This window comes from Elephantulus edwardii, unplaced genomic scaffold (assembly GCF_000299155.1).
Source record: "Elephantulus edwardii isolate Elephantulus edwardi_28Jun2011 unplaced genomic scaffold, EleEdw1.0 scaffold00200, whole genome shotgun sequence".
Lineage (NCBI taxonomy): Eukaryota > Metazoa > Chordata > Mammalia > Macroscelidea > Macroscelididae > Elephantulus > Elephantulus edwardii.
In genome coordinates, this window is record NW_006399950.1 from 2,067,829 (window position 1) to 2,081,827 (window position 13,999).

General features: G+C 48.8%; 1 protein-coding gene across 1 annotated transcript in view; it reads right to left on the reverse strand.

Moving 5' to 3' along the window:
* EDEM1 (ER degradation enhancer, mannosidase alpha-like 1) overlaps positions 1-5,359 on the reverse strand; it is a 29,722-nt gene extending 24,363 nt beyond the window's left edge. Inside the window, exon 1 of the mRNA XM_006897078.1 lies at positions 4,902-5,359. Within this exon, the coding sequence (XP_006897140.1) occupies positions 4,902-5,341 (440 nt within the window). The 5' untranslated portion in view covers positions 5,342-5,359. The remainder of the gene's footprint in view (positions 1-4,901) is intronic.
* Between the last annotated feature and the right edge of the window lie 8,640 nt (positions 5,360-13,999).

A 13,999-nucleotide genomic window follows, 5' to 3' on the forward strand; every position in this document is an offset into this window, starting at 1 on the left:
AAATAACTAGACATGTGAAGAACATATGCAGTGAAAATGATAAATTTTAAAAAGAAATAGCAAAGCTGTTCCATGTTCATGGGTTGGGAAGTATAATATTGTTAACTACTTAACACCCAAAGTGATACGCTGACCCAAATTCTAACAACCTTCTTTAGCGAAAAGCCTCAACTGTATAAAGAATGGCAAAAGCAATGTTCAAAGGGAACAAGGGAGAGTTCCTGACTCTGAGAGGTCAGTGGTTCAAATCCACCAGCCTCTCCACAGGAGGAGACATAGAAAGCAGTCCCCTGGGAAGTTTCACAGCCTCAGAAAGCCAGTGGAGGGTCTCCGTGGGTCTGAATCAACTCTACAATAGTGGGTTTAATTTTATGCAACTACAGGAATCAAATGATGCAGACACTCCTGCAATGCCAGGGTCAGACAGCAGTGGGGAGTCAGAGAACTATACGGAAGAAACCTGCTCACCTACAATCAACTGATATTTTAAAACGGAGCTAAATCAACTCAACAAAGAGGAGTGTCCTCCACATATGAAGCTGGGAAACTGGATTTCCACACGCAGATATGAGGCCATGTCCACCCATGCCTCACCAAACACATGCACACACGTGCATGCACACACTCTTACACACACCCCACACACAACACAACACACATACATACACATCCCACACACACGCACACACACGGGTGCACACATGCACACACACTGGACTCGCCACATAAATTCTTAGATTGAGTAGAGGGTACCGTTTCAGGCCTAGCTTACGAGAATGGATATTGAAAAGCACACACAGGAAAAGAAAAAACTAAAGGAGCCCTCATGTCTTCTGTTCATCCAAACACTACCAAAAAACTGAAAAGACAAGCTGCTACCTTGGAGAGTAGTTATGGAAACTATGCATCTAACAAGATTCTAATAACCAAAAAACATACAAAACTTCAACTTCTCACAAAACAACCTAATCAAAGCAAAGGACTTGACTAGACAGGAGAGGACCCGCAGGCAGACCACAGAGGGTGCCACATCCCTGAGAGAGCTGAGACGTTAACAAGCAAAACAAACAACTGACAGAGCAGCACAGATCCCTGTGAGGAGGTGGGGAGACTGGAACCCATAACCACTGCTGGATGCAAAACGGTACAGCTATTATGGAAAACCAGCAGTTCCGCAAAAAACTAAAAGCAGAAGTATTGTAAAACCTAGGAGCTGCATTCCTAGGCATATATCCTAAAGATTGAAAGGAGAGACTTCTCTACCAAAATTCAGCATGTTTCCCAACAGCCAACTGGAAGCAACCAGAATGCACACCTACAGCTGCAGAGAGAAACAGAATGTGTCCAGTCAGGCAGTGGAACACTACACAGTCAGAAAAAAAAATTAAAGTCTTGATGTGTGTTTCAGCATTGATGGAACCAGAAAAAGTGAATGAAATAAGTCAATTATGACTCGGTTATACACATACATAGTATATACAACCTCGGTTATTTTGTCAAAAACACTTCTGGAGCACAAAATCTCTCAGTGACTATGAAGAGCCAGCGAGATCAAGGAAAGCGAGATTGACAGTGATGGAAAACCACGCTGATGAAGGCTGGCAGACCGTGGCAGGTGCCGTCAATCAACTGTGGTCTATAAAGCTGAATTAGCAAACACTGTTATATACATTCACTGCAACAATAACAAAGAGTAGCTGCCCAGGCTGCTTACATACAACCAACTCGCTCCCCTCCCGGGATGTGTTCCTGCTTTAGGAGGTGGTGGTGGGCGGTTGGGTGCTGTCAAATAGACTATAGCTCACAGCAACCCTCCACACAACAGACCTGAATGAACCCTGCACCACCTTGCACCATTCTCACCATCCGTCACTGTGTCAGGCCACCTTGTTGAGGGTCTTCCTCTCCTGACCCCACCTTTCCAGAAGGATCTACCAAGGGCTGGTCCCCCTGACCACATGCCCTCACGTATGTGACACAGTGTCACCATCCTCGCCTCCAAGGAGCATGTTGGTTGCACTCCCTCCAGAACAGACCTCTCCAACACCACAATGCTTGCACGGACATCACAGTTAACTGGCCTAACATGTTCAACTCTCCTGTTTCAGCTCCTCGTTTGCTGCCTCAAAGCCTGCAAACAGCCAGCACTGGAGCATCAGATGCAGGGACACTAGGACTATCCAGCTGACCACCTCCATGTCCAGCTGCCTCTTCAGCCATGACCAGAAGAATCAGATCATGCACTGCGACCATTACTGGTTAGCTCTGATCTCGGATGCCACATAAAAGCAGGAGGGACACAGAAGAGGATTCCAAATTCTCAGACTCTGGCCTATCTAAATCATGGGAGGAGGAGACACTGAGAGAACTTTTAAACCTGACCATGATGTCTCTCTGGAGACTAAGGTGTGCCCAACACAGGCTATGGTCTTTGCAACCACTTGCTATGTGCCAGAGAGCTGGGCAATGAATGACTAGGAATGATAGAAGGAGAATTGAGCCTTTGAAGGAGAATTGAGCCTTTGAGCTGGACTGCTAGGAGAACAAACAGGTTTGTCGTGGAGTGGGTTAAACCAGGCTGCTCCTTGGAGGCAAGGATTCTGAAGCTCCATCTGATGTACTCTAGATAGGTTGCAAGGGAGGAACCAGTCCTTGGAGAGGAACATCATGCTTGGGAGGGTGGAGGGACAGCCCCACTATGAGGTGGATTGATTCAGTGACTGGGGTAATGGGGGTGGGTGTGTCAGAGATAATAAGATTGGCACAGGATAGCGCAGGGTTTAGGGCTGTTGTACACAGGGTCGCTATGAATCACAGGCGACTCGACGGCACATAACTCTACCACCACAATGATGTCAGTCTACAGACTAAGGTGCACCTGATCCAGTCCATGGTCTTTGCAATTACTTGCTATGCCATCAGAGTGCTGGACAACGACCAAAGATGACAGAACAAGAATTGATGCTTTTGAGTTGTGGTGCTGGAGAAGAGTCTTGAACATATTATACAGACTGCCAAGAGAACAAACAAGTCTGTTCTGGAGAGCATGAAACCCGGTTGCTTCTTGGAGGCAAGGATTTTGAAGCTCCCGATCACATACTTTGGGCACATGGCAAGGAGGGACTGGTCTTTGGAGAAGGACATCATGCTCGGAAGGGCAGAGGGAAGGCACATGAGTCCTGGATGAGATGGACTGACACAGTAACTGGGGTAATGAGGGTAGGTGTGTCAGAGACAGTGAGAATCGCTCAGGACAGGGCATGCTTCAGAGCCACTGTGCAGAGAGGGTCACTAGGAGTCCTTGTCAACTCAAGATCCCCTAATGACAAGACAAAAATATCTCTGAAAACAGAACGGGTTAACTTAACCAGGAAAAAAAATCTGCCTTGTTCATCTGTATGGGATCAAATTAATAAAAGCAACTGGCAAGACGAGAGGACTTCGGGCAGCAGTGACCTACATCAATGAGGGTCGGCTCATAGGAGGGAGGGGTAAAAGCCACACAATTTCCAAGGAGTCAGCGTCACAAGGGCGTGCAGAAAACAGGCCAATCTGCAGGCTTGCAAGTGCATATTCTCAAGAACAAAATTTTAAGAAAAAAATTGTTATTAGGTGCTGTCAAGTTGATTACAAGTCACATCAACGCCAGGAACTACAGAGCTAAACCTTGCCCTGCCCTGCGGCAGCCAAAACCTCCAACTGCTCCGGTCACTGTGTCACTAACCCTGCTGGAAAGAACTAGAGAATACACAGTCATGAAGCTCAGTACAGTTAAATAATCTGCTCACTGCTTACAGTTTGGAATGGCCGACTCATTTTTTTTCCAAATGTCAATTTTTTTTTCTCAAAGAATAACTGATAGAAAATACAAACATAAGTATAAAGCTTCATAGGCTACTCGAGACAAAGAACTCATTCATTTCACACAATTTCAACAAGCTCAATCCCCCCACCCCAGTTTAATCATTTCCTAAACCTTAAGTATGCAAGTAAATGTCTATGTTTGAAGTTTGATGAGCAAGAACTGCCCTGTCCTTCCAAGCCAGCCTGAGAGCCCGCCTGACAGCTGGCCTGACAGCCGGCCTGAGACCTAGTCTGAGAGCCCCCCTGACAGCCTGCCTGACCACTGGCCTGAGAGCTGGCCTGAGAGCCGGCCTGACAGCTGGCCTTGCTTCTTCGAAAGTCCTGTCCTCCATCAAATCAAATGTGATGCAAACTGGCTGAGGAAACAAACCAACAACTTTCCAGGCCATTCAGGACATGGCATCCTCTTTAGAATGGGAGGTGGACCCCCACACACACTTTTCCCGTGTGAGGACAAGACCCCAAGGAGGCTCTACGGACTGGCTCCTCGGACTGGGGGATCAGAACAGTAACCCCAAGACACACAATAGCAAGCCGGGCAAGGAGAGGACCGACCAGCAGCAACTGCTCAGATGGTACCAGGCTCCAGGTGTCAAGACCCCAGAGATGGGCCGGGCAGGCCCCTCCTTCCCCCTTAAACTGCCCTCAGCAGGAAAAGCAGAGGGTGGTGAGGGGACAGGTGCTTAGGTCCATGAAGGCCTCCGGGCCAACAGGGAGAGGAGCCGGGTGTGGCCATCTGATAGGAGGGGAGGAAGGGCAGGTTTGGAAGTGCGTCTCTGGGCCAAACACCCAGACCTCCCTTCCCATACGGGGTGGAGGGGGGGCGGCGGAAGAGGGTCCAGCCTCCCCGGGGGAGCCCTCCGGACACTGGACGCTAGACCTCAGTGTCCCCAGCAGGCTGAGTTGGCCAGTGGCCTGTACTTCCGAGACTCGGTGGCAAACACGCGCGCCCTGGCCAGGAGTGGCCGGTGGTGGTGGACGGTGGGGCTGGGCCGGTGGGCCGCGGGGGGTCTGCGGGGCCGGGGGTTGGTACTCACGGGTCCGCGCGGTCCGGGCCCCGGCCGCGGCAGTCGATGGGGTTGAGCTCGTCCTGGGGGAAGGCGTGCGCCATGTAGTTATCGTAGGCGAAGGCGAACATGCTGCGCGCCAGGTCCCGCATCTGCGCGCGGAGCTGCGGCGGGAAGGCGCCCCGGTAGCGCCGCTCGTACTCGTCGGGCCCGCAGCCCAGCACCGCGCCCCAGGCCGCCGAGCCGCACGCGCCCTGCGCGGGATCCGCTGTCCCGGAGAGCCAGGACGGCCGAGCGGGCTGCGCGGGGTCCCCGGGCCGGCCGGCTGGACTCAGGCGCGGGATGCCGAGGCCGAGCGGGAAGCGCTGGTACAGGCCCGCACTGGGCCCCAGTCCGCACACCAGCCACAGCACCGCGTGCAGCCCCAGGCGGAGCAGCAGCAGCCCCAGGACCAGCGCTCGCCATTGCATGGTCGCGCGGGCGCCGCGGGCATGCTCCTCAGCGCGGGACTCCCCGCAGACCCCACGCCCCGCGGCCGGCTCGCCACTTCCCCTTTAAGGAACTCCCGCGTGACGCACCAGGAACTGGCCCATTGTCCCCCGCCCCCGGGCGGAGGCCCCGCCGCCCCGGACGCGCACTCGCCCGCGCGGGATTGGCCGGGTCCGAGGCAGGCCTCGCGGGGCGCGGCCCGGGACTCCCTCCCACGCCATAGGGCAAGGCGGCCTGCAAGGCCGGCCAGCCCCGGCCCCGCGGCCAGGACAGGTTCCGCCCCTCGGCCTAGCTCCGCCCTTCAGCCCTGACAGGTTCTGCCCCTATGCCGCACCGGGCTCCGCCCCCCGACCCCGAGGGCTCCGCCCCTCGGTCGAGGTAAGCCCCGCCCCCAGCCAGGACAGGCTCCTTCTCCCCACAGGGCTCCGCCCCTTGGTCCCTCCCCTCGGCCCCGCCGGGCTCCGCCTCTCGGCCTAGCTAAGCTCCGCCCTCCGGCCCCACCAGGTTCCACCCTTCAGTCCCACGGGCTCCGCCCCTCGGCCTAGCTAAGCTCCGTCCCCCGGCCCCATCAGGCACTGCCCCTCGGCCCCTCAGATCTGGACATAAACCGCCCTTCAGGCCGAGACCCGACCCCCGCCCCGGCAGCCCCCTCCCCTCAGTCAGGATAGGCTCCGCCCGACTCAGCCAGGACCCTCCCCTGGGCGGTCCCGAGCCGGAAGGGTTGGCGTGGCAAACCGAGAGCGCGCTCGGGCCGCGGGAGAGTGAACTTCCAGCCAATCAGAACACGGCACGAGCGCTGCTCCCTGGACCACCATGTGACAGCGAAGGGGGAGGAGCTTGTGTGCAGTTAGGGACTGGCAGTCACTGGACAGGCGAAGGTGGTGAGCGTGCGTGCACGTGGGGACTGGACAGGCGAAGGGGGATGGGCGTGCGTGCACGTGGGGACCGGCCAGGCGAAGGGGGGGTGAGGGTGCGTGCCCGTGGGGATCAATCACCGAGCATGCACTGAGCATGCGTGCATATGGGGACCAGGCAGTCACTGTGTCAAGGGGATGATTTCCAAAGGAGGTCCCGGGGCCTCTTCCCGTAAGAAATAGAAAGTTCTGTCTCGGAAACACTAAGACACCAATTGAGAGCAAGAGAAGGAAACTGAGGTTTATTAGACATTCATAACAGACTATGAAAGGGGCCAGGACAGACTTACCTTATAGAAGGATGTATCTATCTTTGGTTCGCAGGGAGTGGGATTTAAACAGCTGATGATGGCTTCCTTCTAATGGATATGGTGACTTTGGCCATCTCTTATCTTGTCCTTGAGTTTGCTTTTGCCACATTCCTTGAGAGTCTGTTTTTATTGTCATATAGCCTCATTCCTTGAGGGTCAGTTTCTATTGTTATATTGCCACAGTCTTTGTCAAAACCAGTTCAGATTGACCTCCTTTGTCAAAATGTTCTTTGCCATTCCGTCATCCCGGTGGAGACTGGGCAGTCACCAGACAGGAGAAAGGGGGATGATCGTGTGTGCACTTGGGGACCAGGCAGTCACTGGACATGCAAAGGGGAAGGGCCTGCCCTGGGCTGACCTCAGTGGTTTGGAGCAGCCCTCTTCCTCCAGGATTAGACCCCAGAACCTGGAGAGTGCCACCTTGCCTCCTGGACCCTGGGATTCCCCGGTCTGCACAACAGGTCTCCAAGCTGATAGGATTGTGGCCAGTGGCTCCAGCACCCCCTCTTGGCCTTACCCAGCTCACCTGTGACTCCTCCGTGGGATGCCACCTAAAAGGGGTCTCAAACTTCAGCTTCTTAAGAGCAGAGGAGAAGGACGGAGGGAGGGGAGTGTGAGGGGACAGGAAGAGAATAAACACATGGGGGCTATTAAAAAAAAAGGTCTTCATTCTTAGGTTCTGGCAATTAGAGAAAATACTAAGTTGCTTTTCTCTCACATAAAGACTTTAAAACAAAAACACAAGTCTTTATACGTGGCTTTTAAACAAACCACAGCTACCACCACACCAAATGTCTTGGGTGCTGTAGCGTGGCCCTCCACTCAGAGCTACCCTGGTGACAGCAGGACCACCCCCAGGGGCTAGAATCTCCAGGAGACAAGCAGGTGTGGCTCCCACCAGGATCTTCAGTGCAAGGCCTCACCACTCACCAAAAAGGGTCATTAAATCATTTACCAGATATGCTTAACCCCCAGAGCTCTGGTAGCCTAATGGGTGAGGAGTTGTGCTCTCAACACAAAGGTATGCAGTTCAAATCCATGGGCAGTCTTGCCCTGAGGGACTTAACAGCCCCTAAAAACTCTCCAGAGGGTTGGCAGTGAGTTGCTTCCAAATCCACTACACCTAGCAACAATTTAACCTCATCCCCTCCACTCTGCCACTGTCACATCTCTCCTCTGAGGATATGGAGAGCTCCCAATGCAACCCTGTGCTTCTTACTGTAACTGAAAGATGGGAAGTGCAGATCTGAAGGCGTTCATGGTCATGATTCAGCAGCCTGGGGCTTGGGTTTATTTGCAGTGGTTGGAAATGTCTGTGTTCAGATCACATGCCTGTTACACAAGGATCCTGGAAGGTTCAGGAAGGCCAATCTACAGAGCCCTAAGTCAGAGGTGGGCTGTAACAGGACTGTAGACTGTCAAGTGGCCTTCTCAGGGTCGGGGAGGTGGGGCATAGCAGGCACAGAGAAAGGCCGAGGCAATGCTGGACTGGGGCACAGCAGCTGGCATGGAATAAGGCCCTTTCTGTAAACTCATCTAAGGAAGATTGCCTAAGAAAGGACCAGTAACCCACTTCTGTTCAGATTACAGCCAAGTCTTTGTACTTGTTTAGATCTAGGAAGAAATGTAGTCTTAGGTATAAGGTGAGGGACCTGGAACTCTCGTGGCATAGTCCAAGGGGAGCTGCACAGCCAACTCAAAGGCTGTACCCTCAGCAAATGAATCCAACAGCAAGCAGCTTCAAGGCAGGAAGGTGGACAGTCCCCTCGCAAGCTATGGACAGCTTCGGAAACACACTGGAGGGTCAGCTGCGTTTGTTCCCACTGGATGGCAGGAGGACCTTGGGTGAGGGACTGGGTGGCCGCCCCGAGATTGCAGAGCCTTCCTTCTACCTCCATTCTGAGCATCCTGATTTAGGCTGGCTGTTGCCTGAGCAAAGGTTACTCATGTCAAAGAGAAGGAAGGTGTGAGGGTTGTGAGCACTGCCCTCCTGTAGCATGTTAATGACAGGCAAACTCTTCCCCAGGCTTCCATCTAACTGTATACATTCCTAAAGGGACGCAGCCATTCTGGTCTCAAAAACTGTGCTGCCTGCCCTTCCCTATCCCCTTCTGTTTCTTCTTTTCCGTTTTGTACAGTGCACAGAATAAACGCCTTAGCTTGGCTTTTTGCTACTGCAGTTATAGGTTTCCCGTCACAGCTGTTAACCACACTCTCAGAAGGGCTGACACCATTTCTACTCAAAACAGAAAAAGATGAGATGCTCATCAAGAAATATAGGGGACAACTACCTGGCCAACTGACTGGAAGAGATCTCTATTTATTCCCTTTCCAAAAATGGGGAGCCAGCAGAGTGCAAAAATTATCATAAAATATTCCATGCACGCAAAATCCCGCTGAAGATTACTCAAAAATAACTGGAACAGGACACCAACAGAGAACCACCAGAAATACTGGGTTTAAAGAGGCTGTGGAAGTAGGGACATCATTGCCAATGGCAGACTCATCTTGAAAGGACAGAGTACCAGAGGAATGTCTATGTTTCACTGACTATACAAAGACATTTGACTGTGTGGATCACAACAAATTGTGGCTAACCTTGAGGAAAATGGGAATCCCAGAACACTAGATTGTGCTTATGCAAACCTATTATTGGACCAGGAAGTAGTCCTCAGAACAGAAGAGGCAAACTCTGAATAGTTCAAAATCAGGAAAGAAGTGCATCAAAGATGCATCCTGTCTCCATATCTTTTCAATTGATATATGGAACAGATCATTCAGGAAGCTGGGCTCTGCGAGGAGGAATGTAGCAACAGGATTAGAGGAAGACTCATCAACAACCTACGTTATGCAGATGACACAACCTTGCTTGCTGAAACAGAGGAGGACCTGAAGCATTTGCAGCAAAAGGTCAAGGACTGCGTCTCCAATGTAGATTAAAACTCAACTTCAAGATGACAGACATTAGCAGAGGGCCATTTGGCAGCTTTCTGATACAAAGAGAAGACCTTAGAATTGTTAACAATGTCAGCTTGTTCGGTTCCAAAATCAACACTCTTGGCATTGTTGTTGTTGTTGTTGTTTAATGCCGTCAAGTCGTAGAAGACTCACAACGACCCTATGAACGAACAGCCTGAGCACTGTTCGTACATAGAGTTTCCGGAAGCAAGCCATTTTGGAAGTGGATGCTGCTCCTGCTTCCAGGCTTGATTTAGTCGGGAAGCTCCAGCCAACACTGTCCACCATGGGTGCCCATTACTAATGCCAATTAGTAGTCAGGAATTCAAAACATGAATTGCTTTAGGGAGATCTGCTGTCAGTGACCTCACCAGAGCTCAAGAGCTACAATGTCATTCTAGAGACTGATGCAACTTCAAGAGAAGGTGCACCTGATCCAGGCCATGGTCTTCACAATTACTTGATATGCATCAGAGAGCTGGACAATGACTAAGGATGACAGAAAAAGAATCAATAACTTTGAGTTATGGTGCTGGAGAAGAATATTAACCTCCAAGAGAACAAGTTTTTCCTGGAGAGGGTGAAACCACAACTTGGAAAGTCATAAGTGTAACCCTGATACCAAAGCCAGAGAGACATCACCAAAAAAAAGACAGTTATACCCAGTATCTCCCAGGAACACTGATGCAAGCTTTCCCAGTCAAATCCCTGCCAAGAGAATCCAACATCATATTTTTTAAAATATTTTTCTAAAAATGTTATTCAAGAGAGATTTGTATGAGATATGGAAGGATGGCTTAACATTACAAAAACATTCAATGTAACCCACCACATCAGTAAAACTAAGAAAAACAGCTGCATGAGCAATTGATACAGAAAAGGTATTTCACAAACCCAATACACTCTCCTGATTAAAAAAAGTTCAAGAATATTGGAATAGAGGGGATTCCTCAACATAATTAAAAATACACACAAACACACATATCTATATATTATGTACTAAAAAACCAATAGCCAACATTACTCTCTGTAAAGAGAGATTGAAGGTGTCCCCCTTGCAGCCAGGAACCAGACAATGTTGCCCTTGGTCACCACTCCTATTCAGTATAAGATCTGTTGTTCATAGTTACTAAGAATTGTACTTGACAGCACCTAACAACATTCAATATCGTACTGCAAGTCCTAGCCAGAGCACTAAGAGAAGAAAATTAATTAAAAGGCATACAATACGGCAGAGTATTTAAGACTACTTCTATTCACAGATGATATGATCCTATATACAGAAAATCCCAATGACTCAGAAAAAAAAAAAAAAACACTGGATCTAATTGACCAACTCAGCAAATTGGAAGATTACAAAATCAAAATAGAAAAATCAGTCTTATCATCTACAACAACAAAGAACTCTGAAAAAGAAATAAGAAAAACTTAAAATAGCTTACCCAAAAGAGACACAAAAGACCTATACACAGAAAGCCTCAGAAACCTAGAGACCTACAAAATGGAAACTGTCATGTTGAGGAGTGGAGGACTGAACACTGTGAACAGTAATACTACCAAAGCACTCTCTAAACGCAGTGTTGTCCCAATCCAGATCCAAACACCATTGTTTGGAGGAGGAAAGTGATCCCAGCTTCATATGGGAAGGAAAGACACTCCAGATAAGGAAAGTGATTCTGAGGAAGAAAAAGTAGGTGGCTTTATACCCCCTGATCTCAAAACCTGCCACACACACAGTAACCAAATCCACTTGGTACTGACTTAGCCACAGGTTTATAAAACAATGGCATCAAACTGAGAATCCAGAAATAAATCTAGTTATCTGTGCACAACTTTTCTTGACAAAGAGATGAAATTCATTAAGTAGGGGAAAGACAGCCTCTTTAACAAATAGTCCTGGCAGAAAATAGTCTATTTGCAGAAAATCTTTTATCACGTTAAAAAAACCTAACTCAAGATGGATCAAGGAGCAAAGCCTAAAACCTAAAACAATAAGATGATCAAAGAAAAAGTTGGGGCAAAGTTAATAATCCTAATTAAGGCAGAGGGAGCTCTGGTGGCCTAGTGATAAGAAACTGCAGTGCAATCCCAAAGGCACGTGGTTGAATCCACAAGCTGCTCTGTGGAAAAAGGAGTCACAGTCCCCTCCTGTGTGATTCACTGACTCTAAAAACCTGCTGGAGGGTCAGCTATGAGTCAGTTCCTACAAGGTGTCACATAATGACAGCAGCAATCACTTGACACCAAGAAATGAACACTGAACAGAAAATAAACCAGGTGATTGAAACCTCCTAAAAAATTAAATAAAAAAAAAAAAGTGCATCCTAAGTGCATAAAGACTTCTTCAAAACAGTAAGAGAACCTACAGACTGGGAACACTATTTGGCAACACAGATATAAATAATAAGGGACTCGTGTAAAATATATAACAAACTCCCAACACGTCAACAAGAAAGAAACAACCCAATTACAAAATGGGCAGAGGACATGAATAAGCACTTCATAAAAGGAGACATTCAGATGCCCAACATGAAATGCCCAAGTACTCAACGATTATTAGTTATTTGGTGGTGGTGGTGGTGGTGGTGGTGGTGGTGGTGGTAAGGGCTGATTGAGTAGATTAAGCCTCAACACCCCTAGAACAGATCTGAACCTGGCTTCACATACCCAGCACCATCCTCTCTCTTATGTTCCAGCCCGCTGTTGCAGTTCCTTTGTCCATTCAAGCTTGACAATCATCATCTCTCTTTACCTTTCCCAGCATGATTTTACCAAGGAGTGGTCCCTCATGACATGTCAAAAGTATGTGAGATGAAGTGTCATAGAGCAAAATCTGCTTACATAAAAGCAAGTTGATTGGGAGACAGCGACGGCTTGGAACAGGCACAGTGCTCCACGGGACAAGACAGGATCCATTTTCTATTGTGGGACCAGGGCCGAGAGGTGAAGGAGTCCTAATTGGCTGAAAGGCCCTAAGAGGAGTTGAAAGTGGTCTGTCTGGGAGCAAGAGTGGCAGCTCTCAGCCCGTAACAAGGAGCTCTGGTAGAACAATGCGTATGCGCACTGGAACATCAGTCCTCCATTGGAGTAAGAACACTCCCCTCTCCTGAAGATTCAGCCTTGGGACCCCAGCCGAGGAGGATCGTGGTCATCAGACTGGCGTGGGTATCTAGTTGTCCATAAAAGAAAAGTGGGACTGCGTGATTGGTCAGGTGTGCGATGATGCCACCCCACTTATTACAGAGCACTTCTAGGCTGCAGGGCAAGGCCCCAATGTTCTGGTAACCGATTCTTCAATCTTGACTGTTTCTGGGGACCACTGTAAAGATGTAGGTAATATTATATCATCACTCACTTTTCATCTATTTATAATGACAAAGAACTTGGGAGAATAGATTAAAAATAACAAAGTCAGCCCCAGGTTGAAGGGACCAACATCTGAAAAGACAGCTTTGAAACATTCAGCAAGGATTCCCAATTCATGTTAGGACATTAAAGTGGGGGTAAGTCTCTGCCGTTCAGACTTCCCTTTTCACACGCACCCCCACACCCCCCAAGTGCCTCTCCTTAGACTCAAACAGTAACTGGAGGGAGATCTCTGCCTTATAGACTGCACTATTCACACCCCCACACACACTTCCCGCAAATGCCTCTCCTTACACTTTCATACAGTAACTATGTTCAAGGAAAATTTTAGTATCTTCACTTTTTCAAATTTTTGCTTTCTTTATGTATGTTTTTTTGGTGTCACCCCACAGCTCATCTGATGTTCTGGACATTAGTTGTTTTGTTTTGTTTTTTTTTTCTTTAGTTTACATTTGTTTTCCCTTGTGTATTGACAAATTGGATCCAGCTGGCATGGGAGGAGATTGTCCCTCTTCTCCAGCAGAGATTCTGGTGGATTCAAACCATGTACGTTTGGGATTGCAGTGCAGCTTCTTGCCACAAGGCTACCTGAGCTCTTGGTCATTAGTTTTCAGGACATCAAATCTATATTCTTGAAATGATCTGTAAATCCAGGTGGGATATACTCTAGGTTGTATTTTGGCTCTTGTGGACCTACTTTCTTAAGTTTCCAGGTGAACTTTACATATGCACTTGATGAACTACAGTAAGCCCTTGTTACTCTAGTATCTAACTTCTCCTGTAGCTCTATCCATAGAGGTAGAAGATCTGATTCCTGTGTATTCTGTCAAGGTCTTGCATGTGAAATCAGTGAGATTGTCCTGTAGTTTCCATATTCTGTTGGGTCACCTATCTTTGGGATAGGAACAAATATCAATCTCTTCCAGTCAGTTGGCCAAGTGGTTGTTCTCCAGATTACTTGGCATAACTTGGTGAGCACGTCCATGGCAGCATCTGTTAACTGAAATATGTCAATTGGTGTACCATCTATTCCTGGAGCCTTATTTTTTGCCATTTTCTTCAAAGCAGCCTGAACTTCTTTCATCACCAT